General features: G+C 33.4%; 1 protein-coding gene and 1 long non-coding RNA gene across 4 annotated transcripts in view; one reads left to right on the forward strand and one right to left on the reverse strand.

Moving 5' to 3' along the window:
• The window catches only part of LOC109488974, a 72,828-nt gene that overhangs the window by 31,198 nt on the left and 26,411 nt on the right, over positions 1–15,219 (forward strand). The gene's annotated exons all lie outside the window — the stretch shown is intronic.
• The window catches only part of TMEM168 (transmembrane protein 168), a 30,185-nt gene continuing 16,309 nt past the window's right edge, over positions 1,344–15,219 (reverse strand). For all 3 annotated transcript variants that reach the window (XM_034670778.1, XM_019795032.2, XM_002915043.4), the window contains exons 3-5: positions 11,274–11,416; positions 8,928–9,202; positions 1,344–4,656 (exon numbers count right to left, since the gene is read on the reverse strand). In XM_034670778.1, the coding sequence (XP_034526669.1) occupies positions 4,109–4,656; positions 8,928–9,202; positions 11,274–11,416 (966 nt within the window). In that variant the 3' untranslated portion in view covers positions 1,344–4,108. The remainder of the gene's footprint in view (positions 4,657–8,927; positions 9,203–11,273; positions 11,417–15,219) is intronic.

Below are 15,219 nucleotides of genomic sequence, written 5' to 3' on the forward strand. Positions count from 1 at the left end.
AAAATCTTTAAAAAAATCTTCAGTTTGGGATAGATCAATATTTATAGGTATGGACCAAACAGTAACAACAAAAATTTACTAAAACTGTCTACTTATTCTAATTATTTTAAGTTAATACTTATAAAATGCTCTGAGGTCATCACACAAGATGACTGGTCAGTTTTATTTTTTAATCAGTCAAAAGGGTTATGTTTTAATATTTAAAAACTTAGTGATTAACCTACAGATTTCAATTTTGAATCAGCTTTGGTCTAAGTAAGAATAGTAATAGCAATAGTACTTCCTAATACACATAAATGTAACGGACTATCAACAAAACAGTTGCTCAAAGCGATTACTACTTAAATGTCATTGTTTCATACTTTATGTATTACAACTAGTAAATAGGGAAGATACCCCAAAAGTGAGATACTTGTATTTTCCCTAGCTTGTTCTGAACCTGTTTATGTTAATAGGCCAATTTTCTCTGACTTTCCAGTCTAGTTGTCACTGATGAGCATAACCAACTTTCTTCTTTGTTCATCACTTTCTTTTAATAATTTCCATTTGTGATAAGTCTCCAATTTGTATGTTTCTAATGGGAAATCAATGAAAGAGACAATCTTTATCATATAGGAGTCCTGATGAAAATGAACTCAACCAAAAGAAAGCTATCTTTTTTGTGACATCAGCTGTGTTTTCATTCAAACCTGAGTTTTTCCTTCTTTAATCCTGACACTTACTACTTTTTAAAATGTGAAATGTTTGGGGCACCTGGCTGGTTCAGTCAGTAGAGAGTATGGGACTCTGGATATTGGGGCTGTGAGTTTGAGCCCCATGTTGGGCATGGAGTTTACTTAATAAGAAAAATATATTTTAAAAAATGTGAGATGTTTTCCTTTCACTGATTTTGTAATAGTCTTTAGTAATTATTAATTTAATGAGGCTCTTGAAATAATATCCACTTAATATTATAAAGAAAATGAAGTATTTTACAATCAAGTTATTCCAATTTCTCCTTAGGATTCTAAGTTCACTCAGTCAAAAATATTCTTTTAATACCTCCTAAGATGGGGCAAAGCACTCTTCTGGGTAACTGTACACCAGAAATACCAAAATCTGTTAAGTCCCTGCCTGAAAAGGGATGGAGATCTAGTATGTTTCCAATAAAGGAGATGTTCAAAAGTACTGACAGATCTAACTCCTTTGAGCATTCACTATGAAATATACCTAACAATCTTAAAATCAAACCATTTTCTTGTGGCATACATTATGTTAGCTATCCTCTGTGGAAAGGATCCTCTGTGGAAAGGATCAATGTAGAACATTACTTTGAAGGAGACTAAACTCTAAATGGGAAAGAATACATATAAAAAGGCAGTACCGAAAACAGCAAATATATTTAGGCCAAAATTTACAAACAAAATGTACAGTTACAAATAGATTCTAATGAAGATTTTACTTAAAAAAAAATCTACCCACTAAAGCGTTAAATATAAATGCATTTTAATTAGCAATGCAATTGTAATAGACTTATGAAAACACTGGTCATAAAAATGGTCTTCTGTACAGTTTCGTATTTATTAAGAAGAGCAGGATAGAAAGCTATGCAAAGATAAATCCAAATATCCCAGGGAAGAAGAGTTTAGAGCAAACGGAAACAAAATTTTTTAATGAAATAATAGCATAACTGAAAAATTACAGGAAGAGAAAGAACTTGGCTCCTTAACTCATCACAGAACAGTATATACTTTTTAAAAAGATGTTTTTAGGGGGTAGTGCTTTTGTGGTTTCAGCAAGGTGTCATATAAGAAAACAAATCAAATTATGTTGAAAAACATCTCCATGTTAATTGTTTTTTAGCAGGGTGATAAAGTTTTGCCCTAAAGTAATTCCTGTCACTCCCAGTAACTTCTTTGTAAACATATGGTATATAAAATAAAAGCCGTAAGAAAACTATCCTTACTAGTCATCAGATCTAGTTTTTAATCTTTAAGTTAGAGTAACCAATCAATTTATCCATCCTATAATACTCTTTCTCCACATTTTATGCTGTCAGTTACTTTAATGTTTTAAAATGGCAGCTTTAATTTAGGATGCCACCTCTTAATTGTCATTTTATAGTTTTTTGTTTGGGAGGAGAATTCATCAAAGTGGCTATTCTGTAACTTTGTGGTTAATAAATTGGCTCAAGTCAAATTTTTAGCTCAGAACTTTTTTGGTCATAGAAAATGTGTATCAGAACACTAGCTTTGTGGCTGTAAAGTCTGCCACCTTTGAATCTGATTTTTAGTACCATCTTAATATTACTTTATAAAGAATGCAGACTATACCTTTATATTTGGCTTTCTCAGAGTAAAGATATATGTTTTAATTAAAGCTAATTTGCTCAAAATTGGCTTGGAAATTTAAAAGATTTTAATGGTAATTTAACTTTTTTTACTCATAATTTTAACACGACTTTTCTGCTATACTAATTCTCAATAGTAATGAAACATACTATTTCATCTGGATAATGTTGATATACATACGTAACCAAATATTGGAAAATTTCAAATCAACCTGCTACCAACCGTGAACTCTAATACGTTGGCATTTTTTATGACTATCAGTTGTAATATATTAAAATTATTCAGTAACTGCTTTTTGCACATTACATGACAAATTAATTTTTAAAATTTTATTCAAAGCATTAGGAAAATCATATTCAAAACACAGAAATAATCAGACTGTAACAATGCTGCATAGATAGTGGTATACGAGTTCCCTGACACTAAGTGACTTTTATCTAACAAAAACTTCAATTTTCAAGTCACCAGGTAGAAAATGGTAGAGGCATTATTTCCTCTCTCTGAGGCTGGAAAAATGGCTTCAATGGTGAGAAGTCACACTTTAAACAACAAAGATTAGATTATCCCCTAATTTAATTTTACTCCCCTCTTGTTATTTCTCAGATATGAAAATTTAGAATGTAAGGATTACTGGAAGGGAATAGGAGGTAAATTACCTCTTAGGGGATACCCTGATCAGTGCCTGCTTTAATCAGACAAAACACTGAATTAAGTTTTAAAAATTACAACCACACCATTATGCATAACTAAAATTGCCAATATGAATACTTTTTTTTTTTTTACATAATACATTACATGTATACAAGAAAAAAGTGACCTGTTTCCAATCCTTTGACCCTCAGTAGAAAAAAAAATGTCATCACTCATGAGAGATCTCTGAAAGGTAATTTTCATGGCAGAGCATTAATTCCATAGAGATCAAAATCATTTCTGAATAGTGAAAATAGCCTAAATCAATGAGAAATTGCTACATTTTTTAAAAGTTTACTTTTTGAAAGGGAAGACAATTTATTTGGAAGGAATCTGTAGCTGGAAACATTGTTCATTAAAAGTTACCCTGAGAAAGACTCTTAAAATCGCCAGCGCTTTCAGAGCCCCTCCCTCCACCCCCACGATGCAGGAAGGAGCGATTTGTAGGCTTCTCGCTTCTTACAGTTACCTACATGAAGAATGCTTTGATCTCAACAGTCGTTTGGGCTTTACTACTACAGTGATAACAGGCCACAACCAAGACATCTGAATGGTAGAGTATAAGCAAATTTTTGCATTCATTTCAGGCTTCTCCCTTTATCCCTTTTTAAGAAAGAGTCTGTAATTCTTCAAATGGTCTTGGACTCAAACATACTGTTCACGAAAAAAATCTTCTGTAAGCAAATTGGAAATTTTCTTATAATAGTAAACAAACTGGCCTACATTCTCTAATCTATGCCTAGAAAATAAGGCATTATTAATTCTTCATTGGCCACTGCAGAGCATAGACAAGTGTTTTCTTTCTAATCAGAGGCATATGCAAACATTCCTCAAAGTGCATTGTTATTTTTAACCTCCGTTATGCATTTACACAGCATCAGCATTTATGACGCCTTACATACTTGGAGGATAAAATGCTTATTCCCAACATCTACATACACCATAATTACTTGAGACAAGACAAAGTGAAAGCAGCTACAGAAGTAGCAAGGTATTTTTCACAAATAAAAAACCCATATACAAAAAATGGCAAGTTAGTGATAATTGGTAGTATGAACTCTCAGAAATATTCCACTTTGGGCTCCAAATTAAGATTTGACAAGTTTGAAACCTTGTCCTGTGTCCAGCACAGTAGGAAGAAACCAACTCATTTTTAATCTTTTCAAACACCTAAAACAACTTTTGCAGATCCAAAAAAGGTTCAGACCGCACAGCCAATTTGCCAAATGCACCAGTGGATACGTGATGCGAGGGAAGTGTAACATCCAGTGCTTGGCCACATCGCTGCCTGTCGGCAGATGCAGGGTGTAGTCGCTCCACCGCTTTGACACGCCGTAGACCGCTTTCACGCTGCGTCCCTTTTCAGTCCAGCAGATGTTATTACTGGGGTTGCAGTTATACTCTACCCAGTCTTTTGTAAAGTCACCCAGCTGTGGTGGGTCAGCTTCTTCAATATCTATGGTCTTTGTCATCTCTGCTCCTTGCACCGCAATGTACTGATCATTGATTTTTCTCACTTCTTTCACCCACGGAGTTGAATTCTCACTGTCTAATACGATAATAAGGCGAGAACAGAAGGAGGCATTCTTTTCTCTCCACCATTCTAAAAGTGTGTCAAGACGCAGTACGTCTCCACCTGTGAACAAAAGAAAATTCAACAGAGGAATAATTTCTGAAGCCTCCTCTTAAGTTTAGTTTAAGTTCCTGGAATTAAATATGTAGGCCAAAAAAAACAGATGGAACCTTCCTTTCAAAGTATCTTGTCGGAAGTTTTTAAAAACAGACTTTCGACTTCAGGTTAAAAAAAAAAAAAAGTCCTTGATACATTAAAAAAGGAATAGGTTATAATAAATTAAGAAAATTGTTTTTATGAAGTTAAACTTAGTGAAAAAATTAAAATTAAAATTTAGTGAAAAAAATGAAAAGCTAACATTCTGTAACACAGGAGCAAATTACGGCTGATAGGCCCATCCAGCAAGGTCATCTGTGATTGTGTAGCCTGAGAGCTAAGAACTGATTTACATTTTTACATGGTTAAAAATCAAAAGAACAAAGTTTGTGACAGTGAAAACACAGGAAACTTAAATTTGTTATTATTATATCCATAAATAACAGTCATTTACATTCTGTCTGTGGCTGCTTGTGTTCTGCAGCGCCCGATCTGGGCAGCTACAATAGGCACCTTAGGACTACTAAGCCAAAAGTACCCGGCCCTTCACAGAAAAAGTCTGTCAGTCTTTCGATAAACCACTGATCACCGATAAATTAATGTTACCTTGCCTCCTACATAGGCACCTATCAAAGGAAAAAGAAACACTCTTCCTACCCGTACCAGAATGAGCTTAGAATGGATTTTTAAATGTGTTTTATTACCTGAAAAACAACACAGAATTAAAAAAAAAAATACCCAGAAAGGTCTAAAGCAAATTTGTCTTAAAGCTATTAAGTTTTACATTAGTTCATTATAGGTCTTTTTGTATTAATTTTGATTTTTAAATATATTGCATTAAAATACTACCTTTACTACTTAATTTTTGGCATCCTCTTAAATTTTGTGACCCAAGCAATTGGCATCCTTACTCACCCTACTCCTGGCTCTGTTTCAATGGTACATTAATATTCATAGAATCATTCCAATTCTAGGGAATTTATCCTAAGGAAAGGGCAGAAATGGGGGCAAAAATTACATATAAAGATCTTCTTCCTACTGCTATCTAAGACAGTGTAAAATCTGAAGCAACCAGGAGGGATGGAAATAAATTATGAGGGAGAATTATAATAAAATGGTATTTATAAAGAAATTTTAATGATGAGAAAATGTCTGATACTAGGAGAAAAAGCATGACATGGAAGTGTATCTACAAAAACAAGAGTGGTTATCACTGGGTGTTTGGATTTCAGGTGGTTTTTGTTACACTTTCCTATACTTTCCACCATTTTTACATTGAGCATAAGTTACTTTTATGAGTAGAAGAAAGTCTTCACATCGTACAATTTACTGGCACAAGCTCCAACGACTTCAGATACACATTTCTACCTAGAGCAACCATTCTCTTTGCTAAATGATCAAAATGACAACACTGGAGACAGAGAAAGAAACCTTTAGTATTTGGATTCTATTAGTAATCTGACCTCTGAAGCCAGGGCATAACACAGTCTTTACGAACAATTAATATTCTTTTATTCATCAGCCTACTAGATCTTAGACTCTTGACAACAAAAAAGTTGTTTCATGAATTGTTCTTATACTCATGCTTATTTCAGAGGTGCTATTTCAGGACATGGTCCCCACGTATTATTAATGTGTTGCTTCACAGAGAGCTCAAGAAGATACCTTTTATTATATGGTAAAATGTTAACTTTTCATTTTCCCAGTTCTATTCAGTTTCTCTAGAGATCAGAGGATGACACAGACTACAAGAGCTATTATACAAAAATCCACCTGCCACAAAACATCATTGTCTAACTTGCCTTCTACAACTATTTCAGTGAATATTCTAAAAGCACATTCTACACTAATTCTCTTATATACATGCTCTTTAGATATCAGTAAGAGATTTAAAGGAGCATTAAAGCCTTTTCAACTAACTACACTTCTCCTGTTTTGTTTCGCTCCGCTTTCTCCTATGAATAGGTTCTATGTTGCATTTGGCTTTTGGCAGATGCAAAGTACTTACATTTATCCCAGCTAACAGCCATCTGATGCAGTTAAAGTAATTGAGACTGCTTTTTAAAGGCTTTGTTTATCTGTGATAAACTGCTTTATAGATTATGTACATTTTTTTTCATTTATTTCTCTCTTGTCATTATCATAATTGTTTTTTACTCTCAAAGAGGCAAAAATATCTGATTCCATATTATGAAACTCCATAAATGTAAGGAGATGACTACATATTCTGAGAAGTACTGTGAGTAAAGGTATGTGGTGTTAAGGGCAAATACAGATTCTCTTTCTCACAGCAGTATTTAGTTCTGGACCTGCTCTTAACTTGCTAACTCACGTAAAATACAGTCATGATGTTTCCTATTTTACAGGTTTTCAGAAAGATAATAATTCTCAGAGCTCAAAGCTCCCTGTCATGTGGGCTGGAATGGATTAAAGCATTCTCCTCTGAGCAGGAAGGTTCAGAACTATTTTTGAGTGCTATCCGCCTTTGAGGGCTATGTCTCCTAGGATTAAAATCGCCATTAAGGTTTAAAAAGTTGTTTTCTACATTGAGTTATTAAAAAGTTACAGGTCAAGTAAAAGATTTCACAAACTATATTCAAGTAATTTTGATGCTGACTACTTTCTTCAACAGTATTTAGAAAATGGGTGAACAGGACTAGCAAAAACATGTACTAAACCAGAACATGGGATTTTCTCTACCTATATGGTTTTAGCCTTTGGCAGCACATGGTACAATGGGGAAAATACATTTTAAGGGGTTAACCAGATCTGGATTTGAATAATGGTTCCATCACTTACCAATTGTATGACCACAGATATATGACAAGTTTAGCTTTCCATTTTATTCTTTGAAAAATGAAGATGATAGAGGTGATAGTACTTACCTCAAGGTTTAAATGAAGATTAAATTTAATGTCTATAAAGTACCAAACATAGTAACTGATTCAAATATGCTCGATAAATGTTTGCCTTTACTCCTAGATAGCATTAAGTTATTCAATATTTATTTGCAAAACCAAAAATTACAATAGTATTTTTACGATAAAACCCTCCTCACAAATCTAACATGAAATTAGTGAGACCATGATTGGTTTAAAATCATCTCTACTTTAACTTTAATCATCTCTACTTGGAGTTCTTATGTTGGGAGCTCTACCTCTGTCCCTCCATAACACTTCTGTTTATATTTGTCTTTGATCTGAATATCTATTTCTACTTATATCTATTTTATTATTTGTAGGTGTTCTTAGTGTAAAACATCTATATTTAAGGAAAAAGCAGGATAGAATTAAGTTCTAAAAGGACTATTTCTAACATAAAATAAGAAAATTACCTTTTTTTTTTTTTCCATGATTCATTCAATGATTTCTTCCAACACCTGTTACTTAAGGATCCCTATTAGGGATCTGCTAGGCTCTGTTTTAGGCGCTAAGCAAATAATTCATAAAACAAAGCCCCTTACAGGGTCTCTATTCTAGCTGGTAAGCCCAACAAACAAATTTAAATATAAAATAGATCTCACTTCACCACTGGCAGGAAGATTGAATATTACCCCTTCTTTTTACAGAGAAGAGAAGTGAAACTGAGAGAANGGGTCTCTATTCTAGCTGGTAAGCCCAACAAACAAATTTAAATATAAAATAGATCTCACTTCACCACTGGCAAGAAGATTGAATATTACCCCCTCTTTTTACAGAGAAGAGAAGTGAAACTGAGAGGTTAGGTAACTTGCCAAAAATAACACTGTTGTGACAAAATCAGGACCAGAACCAAGGTCTCCTGACCTAAGCGTTACTCCCACCATATCATCTCATTTGCTGTTTAAACTGCTGGTGAGCTTTCTAACATAAATAAAACTGCACATGTGCAGAACTACTGAAATCAGTAACCATAACATTTAAAGACTTAGAAGTACTAGTCAAGTTAATCAGCTTCTGAAAAATGTAACTATATTTAATAAATCTGAAAATACATTAAAGGGAAACTGATAATGTCTCAGATTAAGCAGATTTTTTTCTTTCAGTCAGTATAAGATACAATCCTCAAAACCTTTAGAGATTACTAATACCATGCTAAACAGGTATGCAAGAGAAAAGAAAAACAAAAGACAGTCATCTGTATACTTTGTAAACTGAGGTAAAAAATGAGAATTTTGGAAATTTAACTTCAGTGTGAAGGGCAGATTGCCATAAATAGGTCTATCTTCATAATAGTGCAATTGCCAGAGTTGCATTTACCTGCAAGAGCCCACTCTCCTGTGCCATGGGTGTGCCCACTGTAATACAAAACATACGTATCATGTCTAGGTCCATCCACAGTCCGAAGTTCGAGGAAAGCTTTCAGTTTGGAATGCAGAGTATCAAAAGACAGTCCACTTGTGGAATAGTCACATCCATAGGTCTCAATCATATGATATGCAAAAAATCGTTGGATAGCATTGAGCATGCCAGTAGACCTCAAATTTAACTCCTGTACATGTTCTGGTGGAAGAAGTGTTGGCTGACCATCAGGGCTGAAAAACAAAATTATTTTGGTGTTTAAAGAGTGTTCATTCTAAGTCACATTCTTACTCTTCATTTAAAATTATCTAAGCATCATAACAGTTGCTGATAGCTAAATGGCAGAATTTTTTTTAAATCCTCTTTTCTAAAGTGCTAAGAATTAAGCTTAAACATCAAAGCCAAGTTTCTAAAAGTTATACTTCTATATAATTTTTATATAACCAATAAAATAATCACCAAACTGAAAGCTGGGAAAAGATCTCCAAATGTAGATAATACTCTTCTTTGTTCTGTATTCATACTCTTTTACCAAATGACAGATACTGAATAAGACTTTCTAAAAGCAAGATCATACTGATTTTACCCTGTGTTTCAAGAACGACCAGGTGGGAACTATAATGAAAGAACTTTTTTTTCCTTGACAAAAAAATTTTAACAAAATATGGAAGCAATATGTTTTATATTTCTATATTGAAAAAGACAGTCTTTACAAAGTTGCATTCAAGTTCTACGAATTTAAGGAACATAAATGATGGAAGAAATTGTTAGTAAATGACATTTTGTAACAGTTATTAAAATTCAGGGCCACTGCCTTATACGACTGAACACTAACTGAAGACAGATCTGATCCTAAAACAAATGTAAAATGGTACTATAGTAAAGATGAAAAACCACATCTTGAATCTAGCAGAATCGAAATATCAATACTGAGGAAGAAAAAAAATCATCACTCCTATCCAGAAAAGGAATTTCTTCCAGTAGTTTTGAAAACCTCACATTTTGCTTCATATATTATGAGTACTATTCTAATGACACTTGTTTTCATTAAAATAAGACACTTTGTTCTCTATTTGTAACATTTAGCAGTTACAAACAGTAAAAGAATAAGCAATGCATTAACAAAAATCAGAAAAATCTATGCAAATTACTATTTCCATGTATTCTCTCTGCTAAACTGTCACATCTTACTTTATGGGACCCTCTTAAATCTATTTACTTCTCCTAAGAATTTGCAACTTCTTATAAAGCCCTTAACATGAAGTAAAATATTTACTACAGATAGTCTGATTCTGGTTTTTATGTCAAATATTTGAAATAAAACATTTTTTATTTCAAGTCTTCCCCCCCACCCCAAAAACCACCAAGGAAAGTATGATTACTTAGTAATCAAAATGTATTAACAGCAAAGAACTCTTTTTTTCTATTTCAAAGTTACGTACTATAAAAAAATTTTAATGTGGCAATATTTACAGATTCAAAAAGATTTGCCATACATTTAGGGACAAAAATTATTTTGGAATGAAACTACAATGAAACAAACATGTGTTTAACTTCATTCCCAATTTTTTGTATGACATTTTCCACTGAGCAGAGTATTTTTACATTCATATTCTCATTAGCTCTTCATAATGTTCCTCTGAAATGGGAAGAATAGGTATTGCCCTTTGCATTTTTTGCGGGGGAGGTGCAGAGGGAGAGGTAAAGAGAGAATCTTAAGCAGGCTCCACACCCAGCACAGAGCCCGACTTGGGGCTCGATCTCACCACCCTGAGAAGATGACCTGAGTTGAAATCCAGAGTTGGATGCTTAGCCAACTGAGCCACCCAGAAGCCCCTGTCATTGGCATTTTAGGTAAAAACACTGAAGTTCAGAGAAGTTATGATTTGCCTAGGTTAACAGAGAACTAGCATTCAGGACTCTGAGGTCCAGTATACATTCTATTAAATTTCACCATGTTGTTTCACAGGACATTTTCTTAAACAAGATAACCTTTTCTAAAGAAAGAGTAGGACCTTTGCTTAGAACTGTCATTCATATTTTCTGATTTTTAGCTAAGTGTAAGCTAATTACATTTATCAAAAAAATATTTAAATTGAATCCTGAAGATTACATCATTACGCAGAGTAAATAAAAGTTTTTAAACATTTGGGGTAAATGAAAAAAACTGCAAGAGCATTATATTTTGAAAATATTACACTTTTGAAAAAAATGAGCTATCACATTTTATATTCAAATTCATACAAATATTAGGAAAATGTTAAGAGTCAAGTAGTCACTGCTAATTATACTAGATTACTGTACCTGCAGAAGTTGGTGGGAATCACAATAGCATATCCAACAGATGTTCCTCCTAAGCAGTTCCCCAATTCATGGAAGAGTCCATGAGCCATGGATTCCAGTGGTAAAACTATTAGAAACATGCTCAAGAAGATTCCATTTGTTGGCTAAAAGAAATTTAAAACAGCATATTTATACACTGTGTGCGACTGCACTTATGTGTGTGCATATGTACATATATTTACATAATGTATACTTAAATTTTTTGCCCCTACTTCCAAAAAGATAAAAAGAACAATTAATAACCTAAAAACAATTCCAAGTTGAAGCAGTATATATGAAAAAGTATATATGGATGAGCAATAAAACCTAAGCTTCTCAGAAGTTGTGGCAAAACAAATACAGGACATATTTTTAAAATTTGTCAGGTAACATCCTACCCAAACTAAAAAAACAAAACCCTCTTGCTATGACAGAAAAAGCCAGAAAACAAATCCTTTCTTTTTAAAACCAAAATATTCTACATCACTTTTCAAATAACATCATTTACTTTATCAGAAAAGTTACTTTAGAAAGGGCTCATTTTTTTCTTGTGAAAAGTCCAAAATTAAAGAGAATAAAATCTTACAGAAAACTTAAGATTCTAAAGCTATCAAAATGAATCCCATTCTTACATTTAAACTTTTAAAAGTTTTCCTTTGAAAAGCTCTAGACTCTGTATACTCAAAGTTGTAAAAAAAAAAAAAAAAATGTGGGTGTGTATACATATGTTCTATATACATAAAGGGCATCTAAGCACCCTAAAAGCAGAAGAGAAAAAAGGAGGCAAAAAGAAATAGTAAAAGGAGGAGGCAAGGCTGGGTAGTAATTGCAATTGAAAGAAAAAAAAAAAAAGACCAGAAAAAAAAAAGGACCCATTTAAGTGAAAAGAAAATGGAAGGATGATAGTCACTCCATCCTGGTCCTGAACTAGAGCTCCACAATACTATTACTGCCCCACATTCTCTGTGCTGCTAAGACACGTATTATGTGGTTATGCGCCTCTGTGCATGAACACGCATTTTTCTAATGCTAAGAGATGGCTGATTCATTCAGAATTTTAATAAAAAAATAGGTGATTCCCATAATGGAAAAATGAATATAATGCCCTATTTTGGACACACTGTTTGCTATCAATTGCATAAAATACAGTACATGCTCAATTTAGAAACATTAGAAAATACAATTAAAAGAGAAGTGATTAAAATCACTGCCAAGTACTGTCCTCCACACACACTTTTTGAAATATTCTCAGACTTCATATATTCATGTTTTTTTATCAAAGGATAATGTTCTGTATACTAATATACTGTAAGCCTATTAATATAATGCTAATCAATTGTAAAGAATAAGTGGCATTCCTATCATATGTATAAAATTTTAATTCACTGATTCCCTATCATTGCTCTTTAGATTCCATTTAATTTTCTATTTTAATAAAACCAGAGTAAGTATTGAGTTCTCTAATTATTATTTTAAATCCCTTTATAATTTGAGTTTCATCTTTGGTGAAGTGTTAAATATTTTACTCATTTTTCCATGGGCTGCCTTTTTATGGATTTACAGCTTTGTTTTGCTCTCAGTATATTTAACTTTTGTGCGTTATATGACAAATGCTTTTCCCCCCTCCCTTAATGCTGTTTTTTGCTTAGCATGGTTTTTTTTTTTAAAGATTTTATTCATTTACTTGAGAGAGAGTGTACATGCACAGGGAGAGGGGCAGAAGGGAAGGGAGAGGGACAAGCAGACTCCAAGCAAAGCACAGAGTACAGCTAGAGGCTTGATCTCATGACCCTGAGATCATGACCTGAGCAGAATCCAAGTCTGACATTTAACCAACTGAGCCACCCACGTGCCCCTTGCTTAGCGTGTTTTTAACTGTAATGTCATTTTGCGTAAGTTAAAGAAACCTTTCTCTACCCATAGGTCAAGATTATTTTACGTTACCCTTGAAAGGCTTTACTGTTTTGCCCTTCACATTTTTAGGTCTATAATCCAAATGTAATTGATTTTTGTTAATGGTCCAATTCCTTTTTTTTCTATTTGAATACTCAATTACCAATCACTGAAAATCTCCACCATTCCACATTACAGTGCCATCTCTGCCATAAATCAAGTATTATGGGATTTTTTACACTCTCTTCTGTTCATTGGTTTGTCCTTTCAAATATTTCCTTTGGCCTTTATTTCCTCCTTTCTTTTGGGACTCCAATAAAATAGAGATCATCTATCTGTATCCTCTTTCAGTCTTAGTCTTCTGTATTTTCCCTATTCTTCTTTTGTGCTCCTTCTTGCATAGCTTCTTCTGAAATGAATCTTCCAATTCACTAATGCTCACTTCAGCTTTATCTGCTAGTCTTGCACACTGAATTAATTTCAGGTAGTTTATTTTCTGACTCTAAAACTTGTTCTTTTTCAAATCTGGCTTGTCACTATTTTATAGTTTCCAACTTCCTACCATTATATACTATCTTTGCTTTTATTATTTTCAACTCGGTAAACATGGCTTACTCTTTGATAATTCCAGTATCTCAAGACTTTCTGGTCATCTCGTCTGTTGGTCCTGCTGCTTATTGCTCTTGATGCCGTGCGTGTGTGTGTGTACCTGGTTATATCTATGAGCTGAACACTGTATGCAAAAATACATGTGTGCATATATGTATGTATGCATATATGTGTGCATATATATGTACACACACACACATCATATCGTAGGCCTGAAATTCTATAGTTATAGGACTAATTTCAGGCCTAGGATAATGATATCTTTCTCCAAGAGGATTTTTGTTTGTTTCTTCCAGGGAGCTGGGGGCATTACAACTCCGTATTTTAATCCAGGTTTGACCACTTAATCCAGGTCAGCTCACTCACAGGACACAGGGTCAGGATGTAAATTCATGACAGCACTGTAATGAACACGGTTCCACCCTTTTCCTTCAGTGTGTCGTCTTAAAATGGGAGTAATTAATTTATCAGAGACCCCACCTCTGAAGCTCTGGGCTTTGATTTTTGCTCCTCTTGGCACTAGCAGTGCAGCTCAGCTTTAAACCTTCCTGCCTCAGGGCACAGTGTTGAGTATTACTATCCCAGAAAGTATGATACATATTTTCATTTATTCAAGTCTTCTTTTGAAAACTTCAGTGGAGTTTTAGATTTTTTTGTAAAAATGTCATAAGTTTCTTTTAAACCTTCTTCATTTTATGTTTGTGGTTCTATGAATGGAATGATTTCCATTACATTTTCTGATTATGGGCTTCCAGGATATTGACTTTCATATCTTTACATGTTATTTGCCACCTAAATGTATTAAAAATATATATTGCCACTATACACTATTTCTTCTTATACTACCTACCTCCTACAATTCCAAGAAAATTTACATAGTTTTTATAGTGGCTAGGTTAATAACTATCCACAAAATCAACCTTCTATGACAGAGTTCACAATGTTAAAGAGGCAGCATAATTCTCACAACTGTAATAGCATTTTCAATTGATTTTCCAGTTAACTCTTAGGTTTGCCAGGTAATCATCTTACAATACAAATACTAATAATTTCATTACTTTTTTATTTTCTATACCTTCTATTGCATATGTTGCTCCAGGGTAACAAAAAATCTTTTGTTTTAGGGGTTTTAATTGATCAAAGGATTGCTTCTACATTATGTCAGCCATTCATATGAAAGAATTACTAAATAACATGACCAATATGACAACTTTATTATTTCTGCCTTTAACTTTACGTAACTAGTACTTTTCTGATCAAGATAGCAATGTAAGAAGCTAAATAATTCACTGTTAGAATTTATAGCAATGGGTCACAAAAGCCTTCAGGGGCCAGAAAAGAGGTATGTGAAGTAGCTGCAATAAATAGTCATAAGTATTCCAAAGGAAAATGCATTGCTGCATACATATTTTTTAAGGCATTTTAA

This window comes from Ailuropoda melanoleuca, chromosome 1 (genome assembly GCF_002007445.2).
Source record: "Ailuropoda melanoleuca isolate Jingjing chromosome 1, ASM200744v2, whole genome shotgun sequence".
Lineage (NCBI taxonomy): Eukaryota > Metazoa > Chordata > Mammalia > Carnivora > Ursidae > Ailuropoda > Ailuropoda melanoleuca.